The following is a 25,584-nucleotide window of genomic DNA, read 5'->3' as shown; positions in this document are numbered from 1 at the left end:
CCCATCTCTACTAAAAATATAAAAATTAACTGGGCACCTATAATCTCAGCTACTTGGGAGGCTGAGGTGGGAGGATCACTTGAACCCAGGAGGTGGAGGCTACAGTGAGCCGAGATCGTACTACTGCATTCCAGCCTGGGTGATAGAGTGAGACTCCATCTCAGAAAAAAAACAAAACAAAACAAAACAAAAACACCCACCTAACCTTAACACTACATATTTTTATTTTTACTTTTTAAAGACAAATTCTCACTCTCTCACTGTCTCTCAGACTAGAGTGTAGTGGCCCGAACTCGCTGCAGCCATGAACCTCTGGGTTTAAGTGATCCTCCCACCTCAGCCTTCCAAGTAAGTGGGACTACAAGCATGCACCATCACACCTGGCTGATTTTTAAAATTTTTTGTAGAGATGGGGCCCCACTATGTTACCCAGGCTGGTCTCGAACTCTTGGGCTCAAGTGATCTTCCTGTGTCATTCTCCCAAAGTGCTGGGATTATAGGCGAGAGCCGCCACACCGGACCTCATATGCCTTTTTCACATCCTGGGGTGAGGCATGTCTCTGCATGCCTAGAACTTAGTGGTAATCCTCCATGTTGTAACAGATGGTGGGACCAGGTCCAAGAATGCAGGCAGCCAGTGGTGGGAAGCAGGGGAGGTTGAAGGTGACCCCGGTATCCTCTGGGCTCCTGCAGGGTTGTGCTGGTGGCGATAGTGGTGGAGGTTCTTTGTGCTTTCGTTTTTCTCCTTTCTCCAATGACAAACTGGAATTGGTTTCTTTTTACGTTGTTGTTGTTGTAGAGAGGGTCTCTGTCACAGAGGCTGGGATGCAGTGGTATGATCATAGCTCACTGCAGCCTCAACCTCCAGGGCTCAAGTAATCCTCCCACCTCAGTGTCCTGAGTAGCTGTGACTACAGAAAGCACCAGCATGCCTGGCTAATCCTAAAATTTTTTGTAGAGATGGGGTCTTGCTATGTTACCCAGGCTGGTCTTGAACTCCTGGGCTCAAGTGGTCCTCCTGTCTCAGCTTCCCAAAGTGTTGGAATTACAGATGTGAGCCACTGTGCCTGCCCTGTTTGCCTAATTTCCTTTTCAGATTGTTCATTGTTAGTGGTGTAGAAATACAATTCATTTTTTTTTTTTCTGGAGATGGAGTCTCTCTCTGTGGCCCAGGCTAGAGTGCAGTGGTATGATCTCGGCTCACTGCAACCTCTGCCTCCCGGTTTCAAGCTATTCTGCTGCCTCAGCCTCCTGAGTAGCTGGGACTACAGGCACGCACCACTATGCCCAGCTAATTTTTGTATTTTTAGTAAAGACGGGGTTTCCCCATGTTGGCCAGGATGGTCTCGATCTCTTGACCTCATGATCCACCCGCCTCAGCCTCCCAAAGTGCTAGGATTACAGGCATGAGCCACCGCGCCTAGCCAATAAAATTGATTTTTTGGTTTCATATTCTGCAAATTTGCTCTATTTACTTATTTTAACAGGTTTCTGTGGACGTGTGTGTAACTTCTGGGATACTCTATGTATAAGATCATGTCATCTGCAAACAGGGATCATTTTATTTCTTCTTTTCCAATTTGGATGCAGAAATTTTCAATTTTTGTTTCATACCTAATCACGTTGGCTAAAACTTCATATATATATATATGATATATATATTCTTCATATAGAAAACTTCATATATATGTATATATTCTTCATATATAAAACTTTACTTTTTAAGACAAATTATATATATATTAAGATGGAGTATAGGTCTGTCACCTAGGCTGGAGTGCATGGTGTGATCTCGGCTCACTACAACCTCCACTTCCCACGTTCAGGCAATCCTCCTGCCTCGGCCTTCCCGAGTAGCTGGGATTACAGGCATGTGCCACCATGCGTGGCTAATTTTTGTATTTTCAGTAGAGATGGAGTTTCACCATGTTGGCCAGGCTGGTCTCGAACTCCTGACCTCAAGTGATTCACTCACCTTGGCCTCCCAAATTATCTGAGATTACAGGCATAAGCCATCACACCTGGCCTGTAGGATGTTTAGCAACATCTCTGGCTTCATCCCACTAGGTGCCAGTAGCACCAGCATCCCCTCTAGTGACAATCAAAATTGTTTCTAGACATGGCCAATGTTCCCTGGGGCCTGGGATGGAGTAGGAGAGCAGAATCATCCTTGCTTGAGGATCATTATTCTGTGCTAAAAAAGAATCAAGAAGGATATGTACAGTTCCCTTTTCCATAATACATATTTATTATTTTTTAATTTTTTCGAGACGGAGTCTTGCTCTGTTGCCCAGGCTGGAGTGCAGTGGCACAATCTTGGCTCACTGCAACCTCCGCCTCCTGGGTTCAAGCAATTCTCCTGCCTTACCCTCCCGAGTAGCTGGGATTACAGGCGCATGCCACCACACCCAGCTAATTTTTGTACTTTTAGTAAAGATGGATTTTCAACATGTTGCCGGGCTGGTCTCGAACTCCTGACCTTGTGATCCACCTGTCTCAGCTTCCCAAAGTGCTGGGATTACAGGTGTCAGCCACCATACTTGGCCTATATTTACTTTTTTTCTCCCCGAGATGGAGTTTCACTCTTACTGCCCCGGTTGGAGTGCAATGGTGCGATCTCAGCTCACTGCAACCTCCACCTCCAGGGTTCAAGCGATTCTCCTGCCTCAGCCTCCCAAGTAGTTGAAATTACAGGTGTCCGCCATCACACCCGGCTAATTTTTTGTATTTTTAGTAGAGATGGAGTTTCATCATGTTGCCCAGGCTGGTCTCAAACTGCTGACCTCAGGTGATCCACCCGCCTCGCCCTCCCAAAGTGCTGAGGTTGTAGGCATGAGTCACCGTGCCTGGCCTATATTTAATATTTAAAGTGATTCATTTTTATAGCCAGAAAATAACGTTTTGAAATTATTGGCCAGGTACACTGGCTCATGCTTGTAATACAAAAATATAAAAACTAGCCAGCTGTGGGGGCTTGTACCCATAGTCCCAGCTACTTGGGAGGACCACTTGAGCCCAGGAGGGGGAGGTTGTAGTGAGCCAAGATCATGCTACTACACTCCAGCCTGGGCAGCAGAGTGAGAACTTTTCTCAAAAAGAAAGAAAAAAAGAAATTATTTACATTTATTGAGCGTACAATATGTGCCAAGAAGTTTACCCATATTAAAAGTATTGATGGCCAGGCATGGTGGCTCACGCCTGTAATCCCAGCACTTTGGGAAGCTAAGGCGGGCAGATCATGAGGTCAGGAGATCGAGACCATCTTGGCTAACACGGTGAAACCCCGCCTCTACTAAAAATACAAAAAATTAGCTGGGCGTGGTGGTGGGTGCCTGTAGTCCCAGCTATTCAGGAGGCTGAGGCAGGAGAATGGCGTAAACCCGGGAGGCAGAGCTTGCAGTGAGGCGAGAGGGCGCCACTGCACTCCAGCCTGGGCAGCAGAGTGAGACTCCATCTCAAAAAAAAAAAAAAAAGTATTGATGTTTGCCAGGCATGGTGGCTCACGCCTGTAATCCCAGCACATTGGGAGGCCGAGGCAGGTGGATCACCTGAGGTCAGGAGTTCAAGACCAGCCTGACCAACAGGGAGAAACCCCATCTCTACTTAAAAAAAAAAAAAAAAAAAAATTAGCTGGGTATGGTGGCACATGCCTGCAGGCCCAGCTACTCAGGAGGCCAAGGCAGGAGAATCGCTTGAACCCGGGAGGCGGAGGCTGCGGTGGGCCAAGATTGTGCCATCGCACTTCAGCCTGGGCAACAAGAGTGCAACTGCATCTCAAAAAAAAAAAAAAAAAAGTTTTTGTTCTGTTTTGCTTTTGAGAGGGAGTCTCGCTCTGTCACCCAGGCTGGAGTGCAGTGGAGCAATCTCGGCTCACTGCAAACTCCATCTCCCAGGTTCACACCATTTTCCTGCCTCAGCCTCCCGAGTAGCTGGGATTACAGGCACCCGCCACCACGCCCAGCTAGTTTTTTGTATTTTTAGTATAGACGAGGTTTCACCGTGTTCAGGATGGTCTCGATCTCGTGACCTCGTGATCCACCCGCCTCGGCCTCCCAAAGTGCTGGGATTACAGGCGTGAGCCACCGCCCCAGGCAAAAAAAAAAAAGTATTGATGTTTATTGCTGGATTTGGTGGCTCATGCCTATAATCCCAGGGCTTTCAAAGCCTGAGGCAGGAGGATCGCTTGAGGCCAGGAATTTGAAACCAACTGGAAAAATATAGTGAGACCTCCATCTCTAAAAATAAAAAAATTAATCAGGCAGGGTGGTGTGTACCTATAGTTCTAGCTACTCAGGAGGCAGAGGAAGAAGGATTGCTTGAACCCAAGAGTTCTAGGCTGCAAGGAGCTATGACCATGCCACTGCACTCTAGCCTGGGTAACAGAGTGAAACTAGTATCTTAAAAAAAATGTATTGGGGTGGGTGTGGTGGCTCACACCTGTAATCTCAGCACTTTGGGAGGCCAAGGCAGGTGCATCACGAGGTCAGGAGTTCAAGACCAGCATGACCAACATGGTGAAACCCCGTCTCTACTAAATAATACAAAAATTAGCTGGGTGTGGTGGCACACGCCTGTAATCCCAGCTACTCAGGAGGCTGAGGCAGGAGAATCACTTGAACCCGGAGGCGGAGGTTGCAGTGAGCCAAGATTGCACCACTGCACTCCAGCCTGGGTGACAGACTGAGACTCTGTCTCAAAAAAAAACTCCAAAATCCTCCTTGCACCCCAGTCTGCCCTAGATAGAGATCATGCCACTGCACTCCAGCCTGGGTGACAGAACGAGACTCCGTCTCAATAAATAAATAAATAAATCCCCATGGTTAATCTATATTGGTCTTGCTTTTAGCATCTTCCTCAGTTCTATTCATTTTGTTTATTTATTCTTTTTCATTTTCTGTAGATGGTCATATCATCCAGTCTCAATTCTTTTTCTTATCTTATTGCATTGGCCAGCACCTCCCACATAAGTATTAAATATTAGCCATGATTTGAGGCATTCCTGCCTCATCCTAAAATATGTTGTGCATCCTGTTTTACCATCTTTTTTGTTTTGTGTGTGTGGTGGGGGACAGAGTCTTGCTATGTCACCCAGGCTAGGGTGCAATGGCACAATCTCAGCTCACTGCAACCTTTGCCTCCCAGGTTCAAGTGATTCTCCTGCCTCAGCCTCCTGAGTAGCTGAGATTACAGGCACACGCCACCACACCTGGGTAATTTTTGTGTTTTTGGTAGAGGCGGGGTTTTACGATGTTGGCCAGGCTGGTCTCGAACTCCTGACCTCAGGTGATCTGCCCCCTCTGTCTCCCAAAGTGCTGGGATTACATGCATGAGCCACTGCACCCAGCTCTGTTTTACCGTCTAACAGGATGCAAGAGGTGATCCTTTCTAATCACCATCGATGGTGATTAGAACTTTTAAGAAAAATTCTAAGAACTTAAAAAAAAAGAAAAAAAAAGGGAAAGTGGTTTCTGAATGTTATCCATAGTTTTTCCATGGTGAAATGATCACATGGAATTTTTCTCCTTTTATTTTTTCATTAAATAAATGAAGCATTCTAAAGCTGAACTTTCCTTGTCTCTTTGGAATAAGACCCTGCATACTCCCAGTATAGTGTCTTTTAAAGCACAGCTGAACTCAATTTGCTAATGTTTTATTTAGCATTTTTGCATGCACCAAGAGCCCTGACCTCTTCCCGGCAGCTCAGTACCCTGCTGCTGAGCTGATTCCACAGGAATCCTGGAACCTCTGCATAAGGTCAACTGGGTGACTTCAACCGAGCAGCTCCAGAGGCCTCCTCCCAGAATCTTCTCTTCCTCCGGGCAACCCTGCTGCCTACCCCAGCACCCTCGGCAGTGCCCTTGCCTCCTTTTCCTCCTCGCCCTCTGAGCCCTATCCTGCAGCCCTGTTGAATGTTCTCCTAAATGACTGTGAGGTGGGGCCCCTCCCCTTTAGGTCCACAGGCTTGTCTCTGTCTCCCCTGCTGATCTTGGTATCTGTAGCTTAAGCTAATACTGAGGCCCCGAATTCCTGTTCTTTCTGGTACAGCGGGAGAGTTGTCAAGAAGCCAGGCAGAGTAGAGGACAAGACCAGGCAGGAAGCAGGTAAGTTTCCACTGGAACGACTCCACTTGCCTCCTACCCAGGCCCAGGGCTGTGTCAGCTTCAGGTGTGGCTGGCTCCAGGCCCACCTGGGGCACAGCACGGCAAGGATGGAGGGTCTCCCCTACATTATATCCTCCCCAGAGCCAGGTCTCAGACTGGGGCTGGGATTGAGGATCATCCCAAAACTGGTGGCTCTCAGGAGGTAGCTCACCTCATGCCACCTACCCCACCAGGATGGAATCTTTTTTTTTTTTTTTTATTGAGACAGACTCTTGCTCTGTCACCCACGCTGGAGTGCAGTAGCGTAATCTTGGCTCACTGCAATCACTGCCTCCCGGGTTCAAGCGATTCTCCTGCCTCAGCCTTCCGAGTAGCTGGGATTACAGGCTCCCGCCACCTCGCCCAGCTAATTTTCATATTTTTAGTAGAGACAGGGTTTCGCCATGTTGGCCAGTCTGGTCTTGAGCTCCTGACCTCAAGTGATCTGCCCACCTTGGCCTTCCAAAGTGCTGGGATTACAGGCATGAGCCACTGCACCCGGCCTAAGGATGGAATCATAATGAAATTGCTGTGTGGCTTGCAGCCAGTTGCTGCCCCTCTCTGGGTCATCTACATTGCTTTCTCCAAGTCCTGACCTGGCAATGGATTGTTCAAGGAGCTGATCAAATCCACAGTTGCCCCAGCAATGCAGAGCCCTCAAACATGAAAAAAAGAAAATGTAGAGAGGAAGACTTTTTTTTCTTTCCTTAGAAAAATGAGCTGGGTGCAGTGCTTCACCACTTTGGGAGGCAGGACAATCATCTGAGCCCAGGAGTTTGAGACCAGCCTGGGCAACATGGTGAAACTGCATCTCTACAAAAAAGACAAATATTAGCCTGGTGTGGTGATGCATGCCTGTGGTCCCAGCTACACAGGAGGCTGAGGTGGGAGGATCACCTGAGCCTGGAAGTCGAGGCTGCAGTGAGTCGTGATCACGCCACTGCACTTCAGCCTGGGTGATGGGAGTGAGACCCTGCCTCAAAAATCTAAAAAAAAGAAAAAAAAAAAACAAATTAGATTACAAAATTCACATTACTGTGAAAATTTCTTTTGTCCTTCCAAAACAAATCATAAAAATGTTTCCTGGTGAATACATATAAATCTGATTAAATATTCTTTTGAATACATATAAATATTATTAAATCTTTTTTTAATTTACTTTTTAAATTTGGTTTTTCTTTTTTTTTTTTAAATCACAAAATAATTTCAAAAGCCAATTTATCCTGAAGGCGTTGTTATGAAAATCTGCAGCCCCCCGTGGCTCTCATGTTTGACGAAATCAAGAAAAACATCAACACAATCGCAGAAATGTGACCAATGCGGTTGCTTTGCGGCTGAATATTGGTTTTATTTCAAAACACATTGTAAGAGAAACAAACAAAACACACACCCCACTCAACACTACACTTCTGACACCAGATGTGCGGGTTGTTTTTATTTTTTCCACATAGCAAGCAATTTTCCAGTGGACACCAGCTGGGATTCCTCTGATGCAATTTGGTTCTGATGCTATCTACTCAGACGCAGCATCAGATCCCACAGGTTAAGGGCTCAATCCCACAAAACGGCCCCGCCTTGAGACACAATGGTCTCTGTAGAGTGGGGTACCCCACCCTTGCAACCTGCAGATGTGTTCATCGACTCGGAAGCTCTTCAAACCCCATCTTTTGGGGATTTTTATGGAGGCTTCATTGTGAAGGCATGATGATTATTAACTCAGTCTCCAGCTCCCCTCCGGTCTCCAGAGAAAGGGGGTGGGGCTGAAAGCTCCAGGCTTCTAATCACGGCTTGGTCTTTTTGGTCCCCACCCAGGAACCCACAAAGAGTCATCTTTTTAGAACCAAAGACGCTCCTGTCACCCAGGAAATTCTAGGGGATTTAGGAGCTCTGTGTCAGACATTCCCATCACTCTGTGTCAGGAACTGGGGTCAAAAGACCAAATATTATTTATTTATTTTTTATTATTATTTTGAGATGGAGTCTCACTCTGTTGCCCAGGCTGGAGTGCAGTGGTGCGATCTCAGCTCATTGCAGCCTCTGCCTCCTGGGTTCAAGCGATTCTCCTTCCTCAGCCTCCCAAGTAGCTGGGATTACAGAGGTGTGCCGCAGGCCTGGCTAATTTTTGTATTTTTAGTAGAGATGGGGTTTTGCTATGTTGGCCAGCCTGGTCTCAAACTCCTGGCCTCAAGTGATCTGCCCACTTCCGCCTCCCAAAGTGCTGGGATTACAGGCATGAGCCACCCTGCCCAGACTATTTATTTTTATTTTTAAACATTTTTAGAAAGAGAATCTTTCTCTGTTGCCCAGGGTGGAGTGCAGTGGGGAGATCTTGATTCACTGCAGCCTCAAACTGTCAGGCTCAATCCATCCTCCCACCTCAGCCTCCCAAGTAGCTGGGACTACAGGCACACACCACCGTACCCAGCTAATTTTTTATCTTTTGTAGAGACAGCAACTCACTAAGTTGCCCAGGCTGGTCTTGAACTCTTGTGCTGAAGCAATCCTCCTGCTTCAGCTTCCCAAAGTGCTGGGATTATAGGCATGAGCCACCATGCCCAGCCCCATGCCCTGTTTTTCACTGGTGCATATTTTCTACCGGAAATGAGAGTTTTAGGTATGAATGAAGACAAGTCTGTGTGAAAACTTGTAATTGTGCTTTTGAAAAAAAGATCTCCAGGTCTTCACAAAACTTTGTATTCCCTGAGGATGCCCCACTGCAAACGCCTGTGAAGCTGGAGTGCCAGACACTGAGGCCTGAGGCTGGGGGACACAGAGGCTACCTGTGCTTGGACCTCTGCAATCTGTCAAACAAATCGGCGTGGGGACCACTGGAGGACCCGAATCTCCCTCTCCTCTGGGCAGTGGGGCTTGTGCATGGCCTTGGACCTACTGAAGACTCTTCCAGCCCCAATCTGTTCTCTGAATTCATGGGGAGCAGAGGTGTTGGGACTGAGTCCTGCTGGAGACTCCAGAAACACTGATGTTTCTTGTTTGGTCCTGGGGGTAGGTAACAACAGCAGTTTCTTTTTTTCTTTCTTTTCTTTCTTTCTTTTTTTTTTGGTGGAATCTTGCTCTGTCACTCGGGCTGGAGTGCAGTGGTGAGATCTCAGCTCACTGCAACCTCCACCCCCTGGGTTCAAGCAATTCTCCTGCCTCAGCCTCCTGAGTAACTGGGATTGCAGGCATGCACCACCATGCCCAGCTAATTTTGTATTTTTAGTAGAGACAGGATTTCTCCATGTTGGTCAGGTTAATCTCGAACTCCCGACCTAAGGTGATCCACCTGCCTCGGCCTCCCAAAGTGCTGGGATTACAGGTGTAAGCCACCACACCTGGCCAACAATTTATTTTTAGTCACTTGTGCACTATCCTCGGTGGCTCCTGCCTAGATTATTCTAAGAATTTCACCTTTTGGACAGCTATTAGCCAGCTTTGGTTGGGCATGTGGGTCACCACTGCATTCAACTCAGTCCTAGCCTGATCTTCAGTTTCCAATAATATCATAATGTCATCGAGATAGTGTATTATTACACTTAAGAACTGCATCACGTCCAAATCCCACTTGTGACACCAAAAGTTAGAAGAAAACATAAATTAATTTTTTTCTGCTCACACATCACTCAACACAACATTTCTTTCTTTTCCTTCTTTTCGTTTTTCTTTTTTCAGATGGAGTCTCATTCTATTGCCTAGGCTGAAGTACAATGGCATGATCTCCGCTCACTGCAACCCTCTGCCTTGTGGGTTCAAACGATTCTCCTGCCTTGGCCTCCCGTGTAGCTGGGACTACAGGAGTGCGCCACCACGCCCAGCTAACTTGTATTTTTAGTAGAGATGGAGTTTCACAATGTTGCCCAGGCTGGTCTCGAACTCCTGACCTCAGGTGATCTGCCAGCCTCAGACTCCCAAAGTGCTGGGATTACAGGCATGAGCCACTGTGCCTGGCCTTAGCACAACATTTCTGACACCAGATATATGGGAACTTTTCCAAACATCAAGTAATTCTCCAGCAGACACCAACTGGGTGGGGTTTTTTTGTTTGGGTGGTTTTTTGTCTTTTTATTTTTTAGCTGGCTGTTTTTAAATTCAATTTAGTTCAGAAGCTATCTACCTGAAGATAGTATCAGATCCCACAGGTTAAGGGCTCAGTCCCACAAGACGGTCCCTACTGCAGATGCCATGTGCAAACAGTAGGTTTTCACCTGTACTTCTAATGCACTGGCTATAAATCAAGACTCCCTTAGGCTAGGCACAGAGTCCCTTCCTGTAATCCCAGCACTTTGGGAAGCCAAGTTGGGAGGATCACTCGAGCTCAGGAGTTTGAGACCAGCCTGGGCAACATGGTGAAACCCCGTCTTTACAACAAATACAAAAAATTAGCTGGGCATAGTGGTGTGTGCCTGTGGTCCCAGTTACTCAGGAGGTTGGAATGGGAGAATTGCTTGAGCCCAGGAGGTGGAGGTTGCTGTGAGCTGAGATCGCATCCTTGTACTCCAGCCTGGGCAACAGAGCAAGACCTCATCTTAAAAAAAAAAAAATTGGTGGCCAGCCACAGTGGCTCATGCCTATAATCCCAGCACTTTGGGAGGCCAAGGTGGGCAGATCACCTGAGGTCAGGAGTTCAAAACCTATCTCTACTAAAAATACAAAAATTAGCCAAGCGTAGTGGCATATGCCTGTAATCCCAGCTACTTGGGAGGCTGAGACAGAAGAATCACCTGAACCCGGGAGGCAGAGGTTGCAGTGAGCCAAAATCACGCCATTGCACTCCAGCCTGGGCAACAAGAGCAAAACGTCATCTAAAAAAAAAAAACTTTAGGCCGGGCGCGGTGGCTCAAGCCTGTAATCCCAGCACTTTGGGAGGCCGAGACGGGCGGATCACGAGGTCAGGAGATCGAGACCATCCTGGCTAACATGGTGAAACCCCGTCTCTACTAAAAAAAAATACAAAAAACTAGCCAGGCGAGGTGGTGGGCACCTGTAGTCCCAGCTACTCGGGAGGCTGAGGCAGGAGAATGGTGTAAACCCAGGAGGCGGAGCTTGCAGAGAGCTGAGATCCGGCCACTGCACTACAGCCTGGGCGACAGAGCGAGACTCCATCTCAAAAAAAAAAAAAACTTTAAACAGTATTATTTTTTTAAAAAGGGGGCATGGCCAGGTGCAGTGGCTCACACCTGTAATCCCAGCACTTTGGGAGGCCAAGGTGGGAGAATCAGTCAAGCTCAGGAATTCAAGACCAGATTGCATAACGTGGTGAAACCCTGTCTCTATGAAAAATACAAAAAAAACAGCCAGCTGTTGGAGGCACCCACTTGAGATCCCTGCTACACAGGAGGCTGAGGTGGGAGGACTGCTTGAGCCTGGGAGGTGGACGTTGCAGTGAGCCAAGATCACCCCTGCACTCCAGCCTGGGTGACAGAACAAGACCCTGCTTAAAAAAAAAAAAAAAAATTGGTGGCTAGGCACAGTGGCTCACGCCTGTAATCTCAGCACTTTGGGAGGCTGACGCAGGTAATCACCTGAAGTCAAGAGTTCGAGATCAGCCTCGCCAACATAGTGAAACCCTGTCTCTACTAAAAATACAAAAAATTAGCCGGGCATGGTGACACACATCTGTAATCCCAGCTACTTGGGAGGCTGAGACAGGAGAATCGCCTGAACCCAGGTGGCGGAGGTTGCAGTGAGCCGAGATTGCACCACTGCACTCCAGCCTGGGCAACAAGAGTGAAACTCCATCTCAAAAAAAAAAAAGAAAAAGAAAAAGAAAAAAGAAAAATAATAATAGCTGCACACGGTGGCTCACGCCTATAATCCAAGCACTTTGGGAGCCCAAAGTGGGCGGATCACCTGAAGTCAGGAGTTCAAGACCAGCCTGACCAACATGGAGAAACCCCGTCTCTACCAAAAATACAAAATTAGCTGGGTGTGGTGGCACATGCCTGTAATCCCAGCTACTTGGGAGGCTGAGGCAGAAGAATTGCTTGAACCTGGGAGGTGAAGGTTGCAGTGAGCTAAGATCGCACCACTGTACTCCAGCCTGGGCAACAAGAGCGAAACTCCATCTCAAAATAATAATAATAGTAATAATAATAATAATAATAATAATAATAAAAAGATGCAGGTGAACAGCCAGATGAGGAGATACCTAGAGCAGGGTCTGGAGGGAGACAGGAGCTTTTGCCTCCAGGGAGTGGGGTCCACCACCCTCCTGGTACGTGGAAGTGTTTACCAATGTGGAAGCTCTTCAAACTCTGTTGTTGAGGTGTTTGTTTTTTTTTTTTTTTGAGATGGAGTCTCACTCTGTCACCCAGGCTGGAGTGCAGTGGTGCGATCTCGGCTCACTGCAAGCTCTGCCTCCCAGGTTCACACCGTTCTCCTGCCTCAGCCTCCCGAGTAGCTGGGACTACAGGCACCCACCACCACGCCTGGCTAATCTTTTGTATTTTTAGTAGAGATGGGGTTTCACTGTGTTAGCTGGGATGGTCTCGACCTCCTGACCTCCTGATCCGCCTGCCTCAGCCTCCCAAAGTGCTGGGATTACAGGTGTGAGCCACCACGCCCGGCCGAGGGATTTTTATGGAAGCTTTGTTACGAAGCCATGATCGGTTAATAACTCCATTTCCAGGCCCTCTTCCCTTTCCAGAGAAATGGGGTGAGGCGGAAAGCTCCAGGCTCATAAGCATGGCTTGATCTTCTTGGCCCCTGACCCAGGAACCTCCCAAGCGTCACCTCATTAGAACAAAAGACACTCATGTCACCCAGGAAATTTGAAACTCTGCATCAGATGTTCCCATCACTCAGGAGATTGCAAAGATCTCAGGAGCTCTGTGTCAGGAACTGGGGCAAAGACCAAATATTTATCTTACCATAAATTATAATATCGGCCGGGCACAGTGACTCACACCTGTAATCTCAGCCCTTTGGGAGGCCGAGGTGGGTGGATCACCTGAGGTCAGGAGTTTGAGACCAGTCTGGCCAACATGCAGAAACCCTGTCTCTACTAAAAATACAAAAATTACCTGGGCATGGTGGTGCACACCTGTAATCCCAGTTACTCCAGAGGCTGAGGCATGAAGATTGCTTGAACCCGGGAGTTGGAGGTTGCAGTGAGCCAAGACCCCACCACTGCACTCCAGCCTGGGCAACAGGCTGCCTAAAAACAAAACAAAACAAAACAAAGTAAGTGTGCCCTTGGCCGGATGTGTGGCCACAGTAAAGACCCAAGCCTCAGTTGCTGATGGGGAGCAAGGTTGATGCAGGGAAAGAGGCACCAGATTGGCAGTTACCAGAAAAAAGGGAAAACACACCCAGGGTGGACAAAGGCTGTGGGAAGCCCACAGATTCCAGTCTACTGGGGCAACGGGTCAAGTCCACAAAGCAAACAGAGGTTTTGTGTCTCTGAGGGGCTTGGCTGCATGTTAACGCCAGGTTCCTGCCCCAGCCCACACCGGCCCAGCCATCCTGCATGGAAGCACAGGCTGTTTGCTGAATTTAAGCCTTGCCCAAACATTTGTTTTTTTGAGACAAGATGCTTGAAGGTGCCTCATGCCCTCTAACCAGGTCAGAGCTCACAGCTGTGGCAGAGGAGGAGAGTCTGCAAAAGGCTGGACCTGTAGGTTTCTCTCCCAACTCTGAGACTCCAGGCAGGGAGTCCTGGGGTCAGAGCATGGACAGGGCTCACAGTGTTGGGTCACAGACTCAAGACTCTCCAGATGTCCTCATAAAAAGGAAGGAAGCTGCCATGCGCAGTGGCTCACGCCTGTAATCCCAGCACTTTGGGAGGCTGAGGCAGGCAGATCACTTGACGTCAGGAGTTTGAGACGGTCTGGCCAACAAGGCAAACCCCATCTCTACTAAAAATACAAAAATTAGCCGTGTGTGGTGGTGCGTACCTGTAATCTCAGCTACTCGGGAGGCTGAGGCACGAGAATCACTTGAACCTGGGAGGTGGAGGTTGAAATGAGCTGAGATCCTATCACTGCACTCCAGCCTGGGCAACGGAGTGAGACTGTCTCAAAAAAAAAAAAAAAAAAAAGAGAGAGAGACAGAGAGAATCTAATGCCTGATGATCTGTTACTGTCTCCCATCACTCCCAGATAGGACTATCTAGTTGCAGAAAATAAAGCTCAGAGCTCCCACTGTTTCTACATTATGGTCAGCTGTATTATTACAATGTAATAATAACAGAAATAGGCCGGGTGAAGTGGCTCACACCTGTAATCCCAGTACTTTGGGAGGCCAAGGCAGGCGGATCATGAGGTCAGGAGTTTGAGACCAGCCTAGCCAACATGATGAAAGCCCGTCTCCCCTAAAAATACAACAATGAGCTGGGCATGGTGGCAAGCTTCTATAATCCTGGCTACTTGGGAGGCTGAGGCAGGAGAATTGCTTGAACCTGGGAGGTGGAGGTTGCAGTGAGCCGAGATTGCAAATTTCCCTCCAGCCTGGTCAACAAGAGCGAAACTCTGTCTCGAAAAACATACATAATAATAATAAAGTGCACAATAAACGTAATCTGCTTGAATAATTCTGAAACCAGTCTCCTCCCTGCCTCCTGAGTAGCTGGGACTATAGGCACGTGCAGCACACCCAGCTCATTTAAAGAAAAAATGGTTTTTTATTTTTTTATTTTTGGCAGAAATGGGGCTTTACTATGTTGTCCATGCTGGTCTTGAACTCCTAGCCTCAAGGGATCCTCCTGCCTTGGCCTCAGAAAGCAGTGGATTCCAGGCCATGCCAAAGAAAAACTCTTTTTTTTTGAGACGGAGTCTCACTCTGTCGCCCAGGCTGGAGTGCAGTGGTGCGATCTTGGCTCACTGCAAGCTCTGCTTCTTGGGTTGAAGCAATTCTCTTGCTTCAGCCTCCTGAGTAGCTGGGATAACAGGATGCACCACTAATTTTTTGTATTTTTAGCAGAAACGGGGTTTCACCATGTTGGTCAGGCTGGCCTCAAACTGCTGACCTCAAGTGATCTGACTGCCTTGGCCTCCCAAAGTGCTGGGATTACAGGCGTGAGCTACCACCACTGGCCCTTTGGCTTATTTATCTAGCATTAAGAAGAAATCCAGAACGAGGTAGCTTCACAAGTTTCTTCTTGGTTGTGGTTGTTGTTGTTGTTGTTGTTGTTGTTTTTAGACAGAGTCTTGCTCTGTCTCCCAGGCTGGAGTGCAGTGGCCCGATCTCGGCTCACTGCAACCTCTGCCTCCCGGGTTCAAGCAATTCTCCTGTCTCAGTCTCCTGAGTAGCTGGGACTACGGGCACCTGCGACCATGCCTGGCTAATTTTTGTATTTTTATTTATTTATTTTTGAGACAGAGTCATGTTCTGTCCCCCAGGCTAGAGTGCAGTGGCGCGATCTCGGCTCACTGCAACCTCCGCCTCCTGGGCTCAAGCAATTCTCCTGTCTCAGCCTCCCAAGTAGCTGGGACTACAAGTGTGTGCCACCACGCCCAGGTAATTTTTGTATTTTTAGTGGAGATGTGGTTTCACCATGTTGTCCAGGCTGGTCCTGAACTCCTGACCTCAGGTGATCCAGCAACCTCAGCCACCCAAAGTGCTGGGATTACAGGCGTAAGCCACCGCATCTGGCCCACGTTTCTTCTTTACCTACTCCATGATGCCACAGATTTTCTTTTTGGTTCTGTCATCTCTAGTGTGTTCCCTTTATCCTCGTGCTTGTTGCCTCTCGTTGCAGAATGGCTGCTGCAGCTCCAGACATCACATTCAAGTCAGAAACAAGGGGTAAGGGGAAAAGCGCATTCAAGGCAGAAACAAGGGGGTAAGGGGGAAAGCCAGCTGCATTTCCCTTTGATCAGATAAAAGCATAAAAATATTTCCCAGAAATTCCCACAGCATCCTTCTTCTTAGGGCTCATTGGTCAGAACTGGGTCCTGGGCCACCTCTACCTACAGAGGCGGCTGGGAAACTGGAGAATAGGAACCCATTGTCTTTTAAATCTAATTTCAGAAGTGATGGCTCCTTGCTTGTATGGTATAATAGTGATCAAAAGGCAGTCAGTAAAGGCTGGGCACGATGGCTCACACCTGTAATCCCAGCACTTTGGGAAGCCAAGGCAGGTGAATCCCTTGAGGTCAGGAGTTCAAGACCAGCCTGGCCAACATGGTGAAACCCCATCTCCACTAAAAATACAAAAATTAGCCAGGTGTGGTGGTGGGCGCCTGTAATCCCAGCTACTCGGGAGGCTGAGGCAGGAGAATTGTTTGAACCTGGGGGGCAGAGGTTGCAGTGAGCCAAGATTGTCATTGCACTCCAGCCTTGGTGACAGAATGAGACCCTATCTCAAAAAAAAAAAAAAAAGCAATCAGCACACATTCAAAGAGGGAATTCTACAAAAGAAAGAATGCCAGGAGGTAGGGATCATTGCAAACCATCTTAAAGGCTTCCCCCATGGCCAAGTGCACTGGCTTATGCCTGTAATCCTAGTGCTTTGAGAGTCCGAGGCAGGAGGATCGCTTGAGTCCAGGAGTTCAAGACCAGCCTGGGCAACACAGAGTGACCCCATCCCCACCTCAAAACAAACAAACAAACAAACAAAAAACAAAGAAAAGAAAAATTTAGCTGGGCATTGTGGCCCATGTCTTTGGTCCCAGCTACTCGGGAGGCTAAGGCAGGAGGATTACCTGAGCTCAGGAGTTTGAGGTTACAGTGAGCTGTGATAGTGCCACTGCACTCCAGCCTGGGCAATAAAGCAAGACCCTGTCTCAATAAATAAATAAATGAGTGAGCCACACAGCAATCCCTTAAGGGAAGGAGTTTTCTTTTCTTTTCTTTTTCTTTCTTTCTTTTTTTTTTTTTTTTTTGAGACAGAGTCTCACTCTGTTGCCAGGTTGGAATGCAATGACATGATCTCGGCTCACTGCAACCTCCGCCTCCTGGGTTCAAGCAATTCTCCTGCCTCAGCCTCCCAAGTAACTAGGACTATAGGCAAGCACCACCACGCCCGGTTAATTTTTGTATTTTTAGTAGAGACGGGGTTTCACCATGTTGTCCAGGATGGTCTCGATCTCCTGACCTCGTGATCTGCCCACCTCGGCCTACCAAAGTGCTGGGATTACAGGCATGACTGTGTCCGGCCGGGGAAGGGGTTTTCTAAGGTCAGTTAAACAGTTCCTGCAGTGGCTGAGGTGTCCCTAAGAACACATTGACTATTACAATAAGGATAATCCCAATATTTGTTTCCACTCTTGATGGGCTGGGCTTCCTGATAGAGTTGCAATAACTTCAGCAGAAGCAGTTCGTGGACATAGGATTAAGATCCAATTTTGAAAGATGAAGGTTGGAATTAAGTATGTGAAGAAAATGTACATTCTAGGAGATTTACATTATAGAAGTAAATCTATGACATGAGGTTCCTGAGGCTGATGTAACCTAGTTCCACAAACTAGGTGGCTTAAAACAGCAGAAAAGGCTGGATGTGATGGCATACACCTGTAATCCCAGCACTTTGGGAGGCCGAGGCAGGAGGATTGCTTAAGCCAAGGAGTTCAAGACCAACCTGGGTCACATGGCGAAACCCTGTATCTGAAAAATAACAAAAAGTTAGCCAGGTATGGTGGTGCACACCTGTAGTCCCAGCTACTAGGGAAGCTGAAATGGGAGGACTGCTTGAGCCCGGGAGGTGAAGGTTGCAGTGAGCTGAGATCGTGCAACTGCATTCCCGCCTGGGTGACAGAACAAGACCCTGTCTCAACAATAACAACAAAAAGCAGAAAAACAGAAAACTACAGAAATGTATTGTCTCACAGCACTAGAGGCCAGAAGTCTGAAATCAAGGTGTGGGCAGTGCTGGTTCCTTCTGGAGGCTCTGAGAGAGAATCCATCCCAGGCCTCTCCCCGGGCTTCTGGTGGCTTCAGCCGTCCTTGGCAATTCCTTGGCTTGTGGCCACATCTCTCCAGTCACTGCCTTCTTCACATGGCCCCATGTTCCAAATTCCCTCGTCTTTGTTTTTTGTTATTTTATTTTATTTTATTTATTATTTATTTATTTATTTGATGAAGTTTCACTCTTGTTGCCTGGGCTGGAGTGCAATGGCATGATCTCGGCTCACTGCAATCTCCGCCTCCCAGGTTCAAGCCATTCTCCTGACTCAGCCTTCCGAGTAGCTGGGATTACAGGCTCACACCACCACGCCCAGGTAATTTTTTGTGTTTTTAGTAGAGGTGGGGTTTCACCCTGTTGGCCAGGCTGGTCTCGAAATCCTGACCTCAGGGTGCCTTGGCCTCCCTAAGTGGTGGGATTACAGGCATGAGCCACCGCGCCTGGTCTGATATTTTATTTTTTAGACAGTCTCACTCTGTTGCCCATGCTGGCGTGCAGTGGCACAATCCGGCTCACTGCAGCCTCAACCTCCTGGGCTCAAGCAATCCTCCCACCTCAGCCTCCTGAGTAGCTGGGACCACAACTACGCACCATCACACTCGGCTATTTTTTTTTTTTTTTTTTTTTTTTTAGATGGAGTCTCACTCTATCACCCAGACTGGAGTGCAGTGGCGTGATCTCGGCTCACTGCAACCTCTACCTCTCAAGTTCAAGGATTCTCATGCCTCAGCCTCCCAAGTAGCTGGGATGACAGGCACCCACCACCATGCTGGGCTAATTTTTGTATTTTTAGTAGAGATAGGTTTTTACCAGATTGGTCAGCCTGGTCTGAAACTCCAGACCTCAAGTGATCCGCCCACCCCAGCCTCCTGAAGTGCTGGGATTACAGGCATGAGCCACAGTACCCAGCCCCACACTTGGCTAATTTTTAAAATTTTTGTGTAGATGGAGTCTTGCCATGTTGCCCAGGCTGGCTTTATTTATTTTAAGCCCTTCTTTTTTGCCCAATTCATTTAGCACTTTATTACTTTTGAAATCTTTCTATTTTTATTCATTTTTTTAAGAGACAGTGTCTCACCCTGTCACCCAGGCTGGTGTGTACTGGCATAATCAATGCTCACTGCAGCCTCAACTTTCTGGGCTCAAGTGATCCTCCTGCCTCAGCCTCCTGAGTAGCTGGGACTACAGGCGCCCGCCACCATGCCTGGCTAATTTTTTGTATTTTTAGTAGAGACGGGGTTTCACTGTGTTAGCCAGGATGGTTTCGATCTCCTGACCTTGTGATCCGCCCACCTCAGCCTCCCAAAGTGCTGGGATTACAGACATGATCCACCGTGTCCGGCCCTGGCTAATTTTTAAAACTTTTTTTCGATAGAGACATGGTTTCTCTACGTTGCCCAGGCTGGTCTTGAACTCCAGAGATCAAGTGGTCCTCTGGCTTTAGCCACTCAGAGTGCTGAGCTTACAGGCATGAGCCACCGTGCCTGGCTGTTTTGTAGAAATGGGGTCTTCTTGCATTACCCAAGCTTGTCTCAAACTTCTAGGCTCAAACTCCTTGGCCTTCCAAAGTGCTGGAATTACAAGTGTGAACGACCATGCTTGACCCTAGATATTTCTTCTTCTTCTTTGAGACAGAGACTCACTCTGTCACCCAGGCTGGAGGGCAATGGCACAATCTCGGCTCACTGCAACCTTCGCCTCTGGGGTTCAAGCGATTCTCCTCCCTCAGCCTCCCAAGTAGCTGGGATTACAGGCACCACCACCACACCCAGCTAACTTTTGTATTTTTAGTAGAGACAGGGTTTCACCATGTTGACCAGGCTGGTCTCGAACTCCTGACCTCGGGTGATACGCCTACCTCGGCCTCCCAAAGTGCTGGGATTATAGGTGTGAGCCACTATGCCCGGCCATGACCCTGGACATTTTTATAAATGGAATCAGACACTCTATGGTCTTTTGTGCCTGGCTTCTTTCACTCAGCATCGTGTTTTCAGGGTTCATCTGTGCTGTAGGATGGATCAGTGCTTCATTCCTTTTTATGGCTTCATAGTATTCCATTTCATGGATTGACCACAGTCTGTTGATCCACACATCCTTTAAGGAACAGCTGAATTGTTTCCACTTTTTGGTGATCGTGAACAATACTGCTATAAATGTGTGTCTTTTAGCCCTTTTTGAATAGTTAACCGCAGTAGATACTCCTTTTCTTTTTTTTTTTTTTTTTTTTTTTTTTGAGATGGGGTCTCCCTCTGTCACCCAGGCTGGAGTGCAGTGGTGCAATCTCGGCTCACTGCAACTTCTGCTTCCCAGGTTCAAGCAATTCTCCTGTCTCAGCCTCCCGAGTAGCTGGGACTACAGGTATGCACCACCACACCTGGCTGAGTTTTGTAGTTTTAGTAGAGACAGGGTTTCACTATATTGGTCAGGCTGATCTTGAACTCTTGATCTCAGGTGATACACCTGCCTTGGCCTCCCAAAGTGCCGGGATTACAGGCGTGAGCCACTGTGCCCAGCCATGAAGTGGATACTCCTGGACATAGAATGACAATGATTTTTCCGCACATAGAATGATTTTCCGCACATAACAATGATGTTTCCTTTTCTTTCTCTCTTTTTTAATTGGAGACAGGGTCTCACTTTTGTCGTCCAGGCTGGAGTGGTGTGATTGTATCTCACTGCAGTCACTCCTGTGGTCAGGAGATGGGGAGGTTTGGCCATGTCTGTGGTTTGGCCAATGCTCTTATATTCATCTGTGGTAAGACTCAGTTACAGAAGGGTTTTCATTTTTGTCTGGTTTCATCCTGGACAGAGTGGCCCTGTTTGATGTGGTCACTCTGTGAAATTGTATATGTTCAACCAAAGAACTCCTCGGCTTCGCTGTGACTACCAGCCCAACTCCCAGTTGACCAGAACCTGGGGCCAATTTTTTCTTCTTTACTTTACATTCACCTTCTCGCCTTTGCGTATGCTGTTCCTTCTGCTCAGAATGCCTTTCCTTCCCAGTCTTCACTCAGCTCTTTCCTTCTCAAGTTTCAGAGCGCTGCTTAAATGCCACCTCCTCTGAGAAGCCCTCTTTGATCACACAGGCTGTGGGCCTCTATAACTCATTTCAACACCAGACACATCTTTTGGTCACAGTTAGGACTTTTTTTTTTTTTTTTTTTTTTTTAGAGAAGGTCTCACTCTGTTGCTCAAGCTGGAGTGCAAGCAGTGCAATGGCGGCTCACTGCAGCCTCCAACTCCTGGGCTCAAGCAATCGTCCTGAGTAGCTATGAAGACGAGCTCGCCAACACACCAGCTGCTTTTTTTTGTTTTATTTTTGTAGAGACAGGGGTCTCTCTTGTCTTGTCTCTCTCTACAGATCATGTCTGTAATCCCAGCCCTTTGGGAGGCTGAGGTGGGCGGATCACAAGGTCAGGAGATCGAAACCATCCTGGCTAACACGGTGAAACCCCGTCTCTACTAAAAATACAAAAAATTAGCCAGGCATGGGCAAGAGTTTTGAGGCAGGTCTCAAAACTCCTGGCCTCAAATGATCTTCCCACTTTGGTCTCCCAAAGTGCTAGGATTACAGGCATGAGCCACTGTGGCTGGCCTGTCATCTTTCAAGTTTCCCAAGTGAGGAGAAAAGGGAGGGAGAAGGCCAGAAAAAAATAAGTTAGAGGAACAGTTCTTGCTGTGGGTCTCAGTATGTTGCCATGTCCCTATGAAAGAAAGAGAAAGAGAGAAAGAAAAGGAAGGAGAGAGAGAGGGAGCCCAGAAAGAAAAGAAAGGGAAAGGAAGGAAAGATAGAAGAAAGGAAGGAAAGAGAAATAAATAAAAAAAAGAAAAGAAAAGAAAAGAAAAAGGGAAAGGAAGGAAGAAAAAAGAAAAATTAAAGAACAGAGATAAAGGGGGCTCCAGACAAACATAAAAATTGGACCTTCAAAAGACAATTGGCCAGGTGCAGTGGCTAACACCTGTAATCCCAGCACTTTGGGAGGCTGAGACAGGCAGATCACCTGAGGTCCCAAGTTCGAGACTAGCCTGGCCAACATGGCAAAAACCCGTCTCTACTAAAAATACAAAAATTAGTCGGGCATGGTGGCTCACACCTGTAGTCCCAGCACTTTGGGAGGCCAAAGGGGGAGGATCTCTTGAGCCCAGCAGTTCGAGACCAGCCTGGGCAACAGAGCAAGACCCTATTGCAATTTTTAAAAAAACGTTTCAAGTAGCCGGGTGTGGTGGTACGCACCTATAGTCCGAGCTACTCGGGAGGCTGAGGCAGGAGGACTGCTAGAGCCTGGGAGGTCGAGGCTGCAGTAAGCTGTGATTGCACTACTGCACTCCAGCCTGAGCAGCAGAGTGAGACCCTGTCTCAAATAAATAAATAAATAGCACAACAGATGATCGCCTCATGAGAATTTGATCTTTCCATTAAAAGTCTCCTCTCCAGTGGAAAAGTCTCACAGTGGCCACTCAAATTCTAAATTGTCCCCAGTGGGAGGTACCATTGGAGAGAGACACATTTTGTTTTTTTGAGACAGGATCCGGCTCTGTCACCCACGTTGGAGTGCGGTAGTGTGATCACGGCTCACTGCAACCTCTGCCTCCCGGGCTCAAGCGATTATCCTGCCTCAGCCTCCTGAGTAGCTGGGATTACAGGCGCACAACACTGTGCACAGCTTCCTTATAGGACTTTGAAATGGTGAAACGTTTCTCAAAGGACAGTGGTCCAAGGAGATCTTTGGAACACTTTGGCCATCATCATTGACTCAAGGGTGACTTACTGAGTCTAGACCTGTCCTCCCTCTAGCGACATTTCCCCCGATGGACCCACAGTGCAATCCCAGCACTTTGGGAGGTTGAAGCAGGAGGATCACTTGAGCCCAGGATTCGAGACCAGCCTGGGCAACATGGTGAGACCTCGTCTCTACAAAAAATACAAAAATTGACTGCGGACACCAGGACTCCAAGATGGCGTCAGTTGTACCAGTGAAGGACAAGAAACTTCTGGAGGTCAAACTGGGGGAGCTGCCAAGCTGGATCTTGATGTGGGACTTCAGCCCTAGTGGCATTTTCGGAGCATTTCGAAGAGGTTACTATCAGTACTACAACAAGTACATTAACGTGAGAAAGGGGAGCATCTCGGGGATTACCATGGTGCTGGCATGCTACGTGCTCTTCAACTACTGCCTTTCCTACAAGCATCTCAAGCACGAGCGGCTCCGTAAATACCACTGAAGAGGACACACTCTGCACCACCCCCTGACCCCATGACCTTGGCCCGAGCCCCTCCGTGAGGAACACAATCTCGATCGTTGCTGAATCCTTTCATGTCCTAATGGGAATTAACCTCCAAATAAAAGATGACTGGTAAAAAATAAAAATTAAGGCCGGGCGCGGTGGCTCACGCCTGTAATCCCAGCACTTTGGGAGGCCGAGGCGGGCGGATCACAAGGTCAGGAGATCGAGACCATGGTGAAACCCCGTCTCTATTAAAAAATAGAAAAAAATTAGCCGGGCGCAGTGGCGGGCGCCTGTAGTCCCAGCTACTCGGGAGGCTGAGGTAGGAGAATGGCGTGAACCCGGGAGGCGGAGCTTGCAGTGAGCCGAGATTGCGCCACTGCACTCCAGCCTGGGCGACAGAGCGAGACTCCGTCTCAAAAAAAAAAAATAAAATAAAAAAATAAATAAATAAAAATAAAAATTAAAAAAATATATACAAAAATTGGCCAGGCGCAGTGGCTCACACCTGTAATCCCAGCACTCTGGGAGGCTGAGACAGGTGAATCACGAGGTCGAGAGATCAAGATCATCCTGGCCAACATGGTGAAACCCCGTCTCTGCTAAAAATACAAAAATCAGCTGGGCGTGGTGGTGCACACCTGTAGTCCCAGTTACTCGGGAGGCTGAGGCAGGAGAACTGCTTGAGCCCAGGAGGCAGAGGTTGCAGTGAGCCATGATCACACTGCAGCACTCCAACCTGGGTGATGGAGGCAGATCCTGTCTCAAAAAAACAAAACCAAGACCAAACATGTCCCTCTCCAATGGTACCTCCCACTGAGGACAAGGAGAATCACTTGAACCCAGGAGGCAGAGGTTGCAGTGAGCCAAGATCGCAGCACTGCACTCCAGCCTGGTGACAGAGCAAGACTCCATCTCAAAAAAAAAAAAAAAAAAAAGTAGCTGGACTTGGCGGTGAGGCCTGTAGTTCCAGCTACTTGGGAGGCTGAGGCAGGAGGATCACTTGAGCCCAGGAGGTCAAGACTGCAGTGAGCCAAGATTGCACAACTCCACTCCTCCCTGGGCAACAAAGTGAGACCTTGATTTTAGACTTAAAGCCTCCAGGACTATGAGAGAATTGATTTGCAGTTTCCTTTTTTTTTTTTTTTTTTTTGAGATGGAGTCTCGGTCTGTCGCCCAGGCTGGAGTGCAGTGACCAGATCTCAGCTCACTGCAAGCTCCGCCTCCCGGGTTCACGCCATTCTCCTGCCTCAGCCTCCGAGCTGGGATTACAGGCGCCCACCACCTCGCCCAGCTAGTTTTTTGTATTTTTTAGGAGAGACGGGGTTTCACTGTGTTAGCCAGGATGGTCTCGATCTCCTGACCTTGTGATCCACCCGTCTCGGCCTCCCAAAGTGCTGGGATTACAGGCTTGAGCCACCGTGCCTGGCTTTTTTTTTTTTTTTTTTTTTTTTTTTGAGACAGAGTCTTGCTCTGTCTCCCAGGCTGTAATGCAGTGGCACTATCTTGGCTCACTGCAACCTCTGCCTTCCAGGTTAAAGAGATTCTTCTGCCTCAGCCTCCTGAGTAGCTGGGATTACAGGCATACACCACCATGCCTGGCTAATTTTTGGATTTTTAGTAAAGATAGGATTTCACCATGTTGGTCAGGCTAGTCTCGAACTCCTGACCTCAGGAGATCCACCTGCCTTGGCCTTTCAAAGTGCTGGGATTACAGGCATAAGCCACCGCGCCCAGCCAATTTCTGTTGTTCTCAAAACCACTAGTTTGTGGTCATTTGCTACTGCAGCCACCAGAAACTCATACAGGCCTGCACAAGAGACAGACCACAGGAGGAGGTATCGAGAGAGAAAACAATTTAACCAAGGAACAGAGTGACTGATCAGAAAACCAAAAAAAAACCCCGGAGAAACTCATTCCTAGAATAGCAAATGAAATAAACCCTGCATGGAAGGGCCCTAATGAGATCATAACCGAAACTCCATTCAGCATTAACTTACCTTCCAGCCATAGGCAGAATCACCTTAAGCAGATAGAGACACAAAGTTCTCAGACGTGCACACTTTTTTTTTTTTTTTTTTTTTTTGAGACAGACTCTTGCTCTATCACCCAGGCTGGAGTTCAGTGGTGTAGTCTCAGCTCATTGTAACCTCTGCCTCCCGGGTTCAAGCAATCCTCCTGCCTCAGCCTCCCGAGTAGCTGGGATTACAGGCGCACACCACCGTGCCCAGTTACTTTTTGTATTTTTAGTAGAGACGGGGTTTCACACTGTTGGCCAGGTTGGTCTTCAACTCCTGACCTCAGGTGACCTGCCTGCCTTGACCTCCCAAAGTGCTGGGATTACAGCCACGAGCCACCGCGCCCGACCTCAGATGTGCA

The 25,584-nt window shown here is 47.9% G+C and overlaps 1 protein-coding gene across 2 annotated transcripts; it reads left to right on the top strand.

Moving 5' to 3' along the window:
- Positions 1 to 22,912: 22,912 nt before the first annotated feature.
- Positions 22,913 to 23,618, top strand: LOC103234158 (ATP synthase subunit f, mitochondrial-like). Of its 2 annotated transcripts, XM_073017277.1 has the most exons (2): positions 22,930 to 23,056; positions 23,174 to 23,618. In XM_073017277.1, exons 1-2 carry the CDS (start codon positions 22,936 to 22,938, stop codon positions 23,200 to 23,202), a joined length of 150 nt encoding a protein of 49 aa, XP_072873378.1. In that variant the 5' UTR covers positions 22,930 to 22,935; the 3' UTR covers positions 23,203 to 23,618. The 2 variants fall into 2 exon arrangements, with proteins under 2 accessions (XP_037848214.2, XP_072873378.1); XM_037992286.2 differs by having other exon boundaries at positions 22,913 to 23,618.
- The last annotated feature ends 1,966 nt before the right edge of the window (positions 23,619 to 25,584 follow it).

This window comes from Chlorocebus sabaeus, chromosome 6 (assembly GCF_047675955.1).
Source record: "Chlorocebus sabaeus isolate Y175 chromosome 6, mChlSab1.0.hap1, whole genome shotgun sequence".
In the NCBI taxonomy this organism is placed as follows: domain Eukaryota; kingdom Metazoa; phylum Chordata; class Mammalia; order Primates; family Cercopithecidae; genus Chlorocebus; species Chlorocebus sabaeus.
Note: the sequence above shows the minus strand (reverse complement) of the source record. Positions and strands in the feature narration are given on the sequence as shown.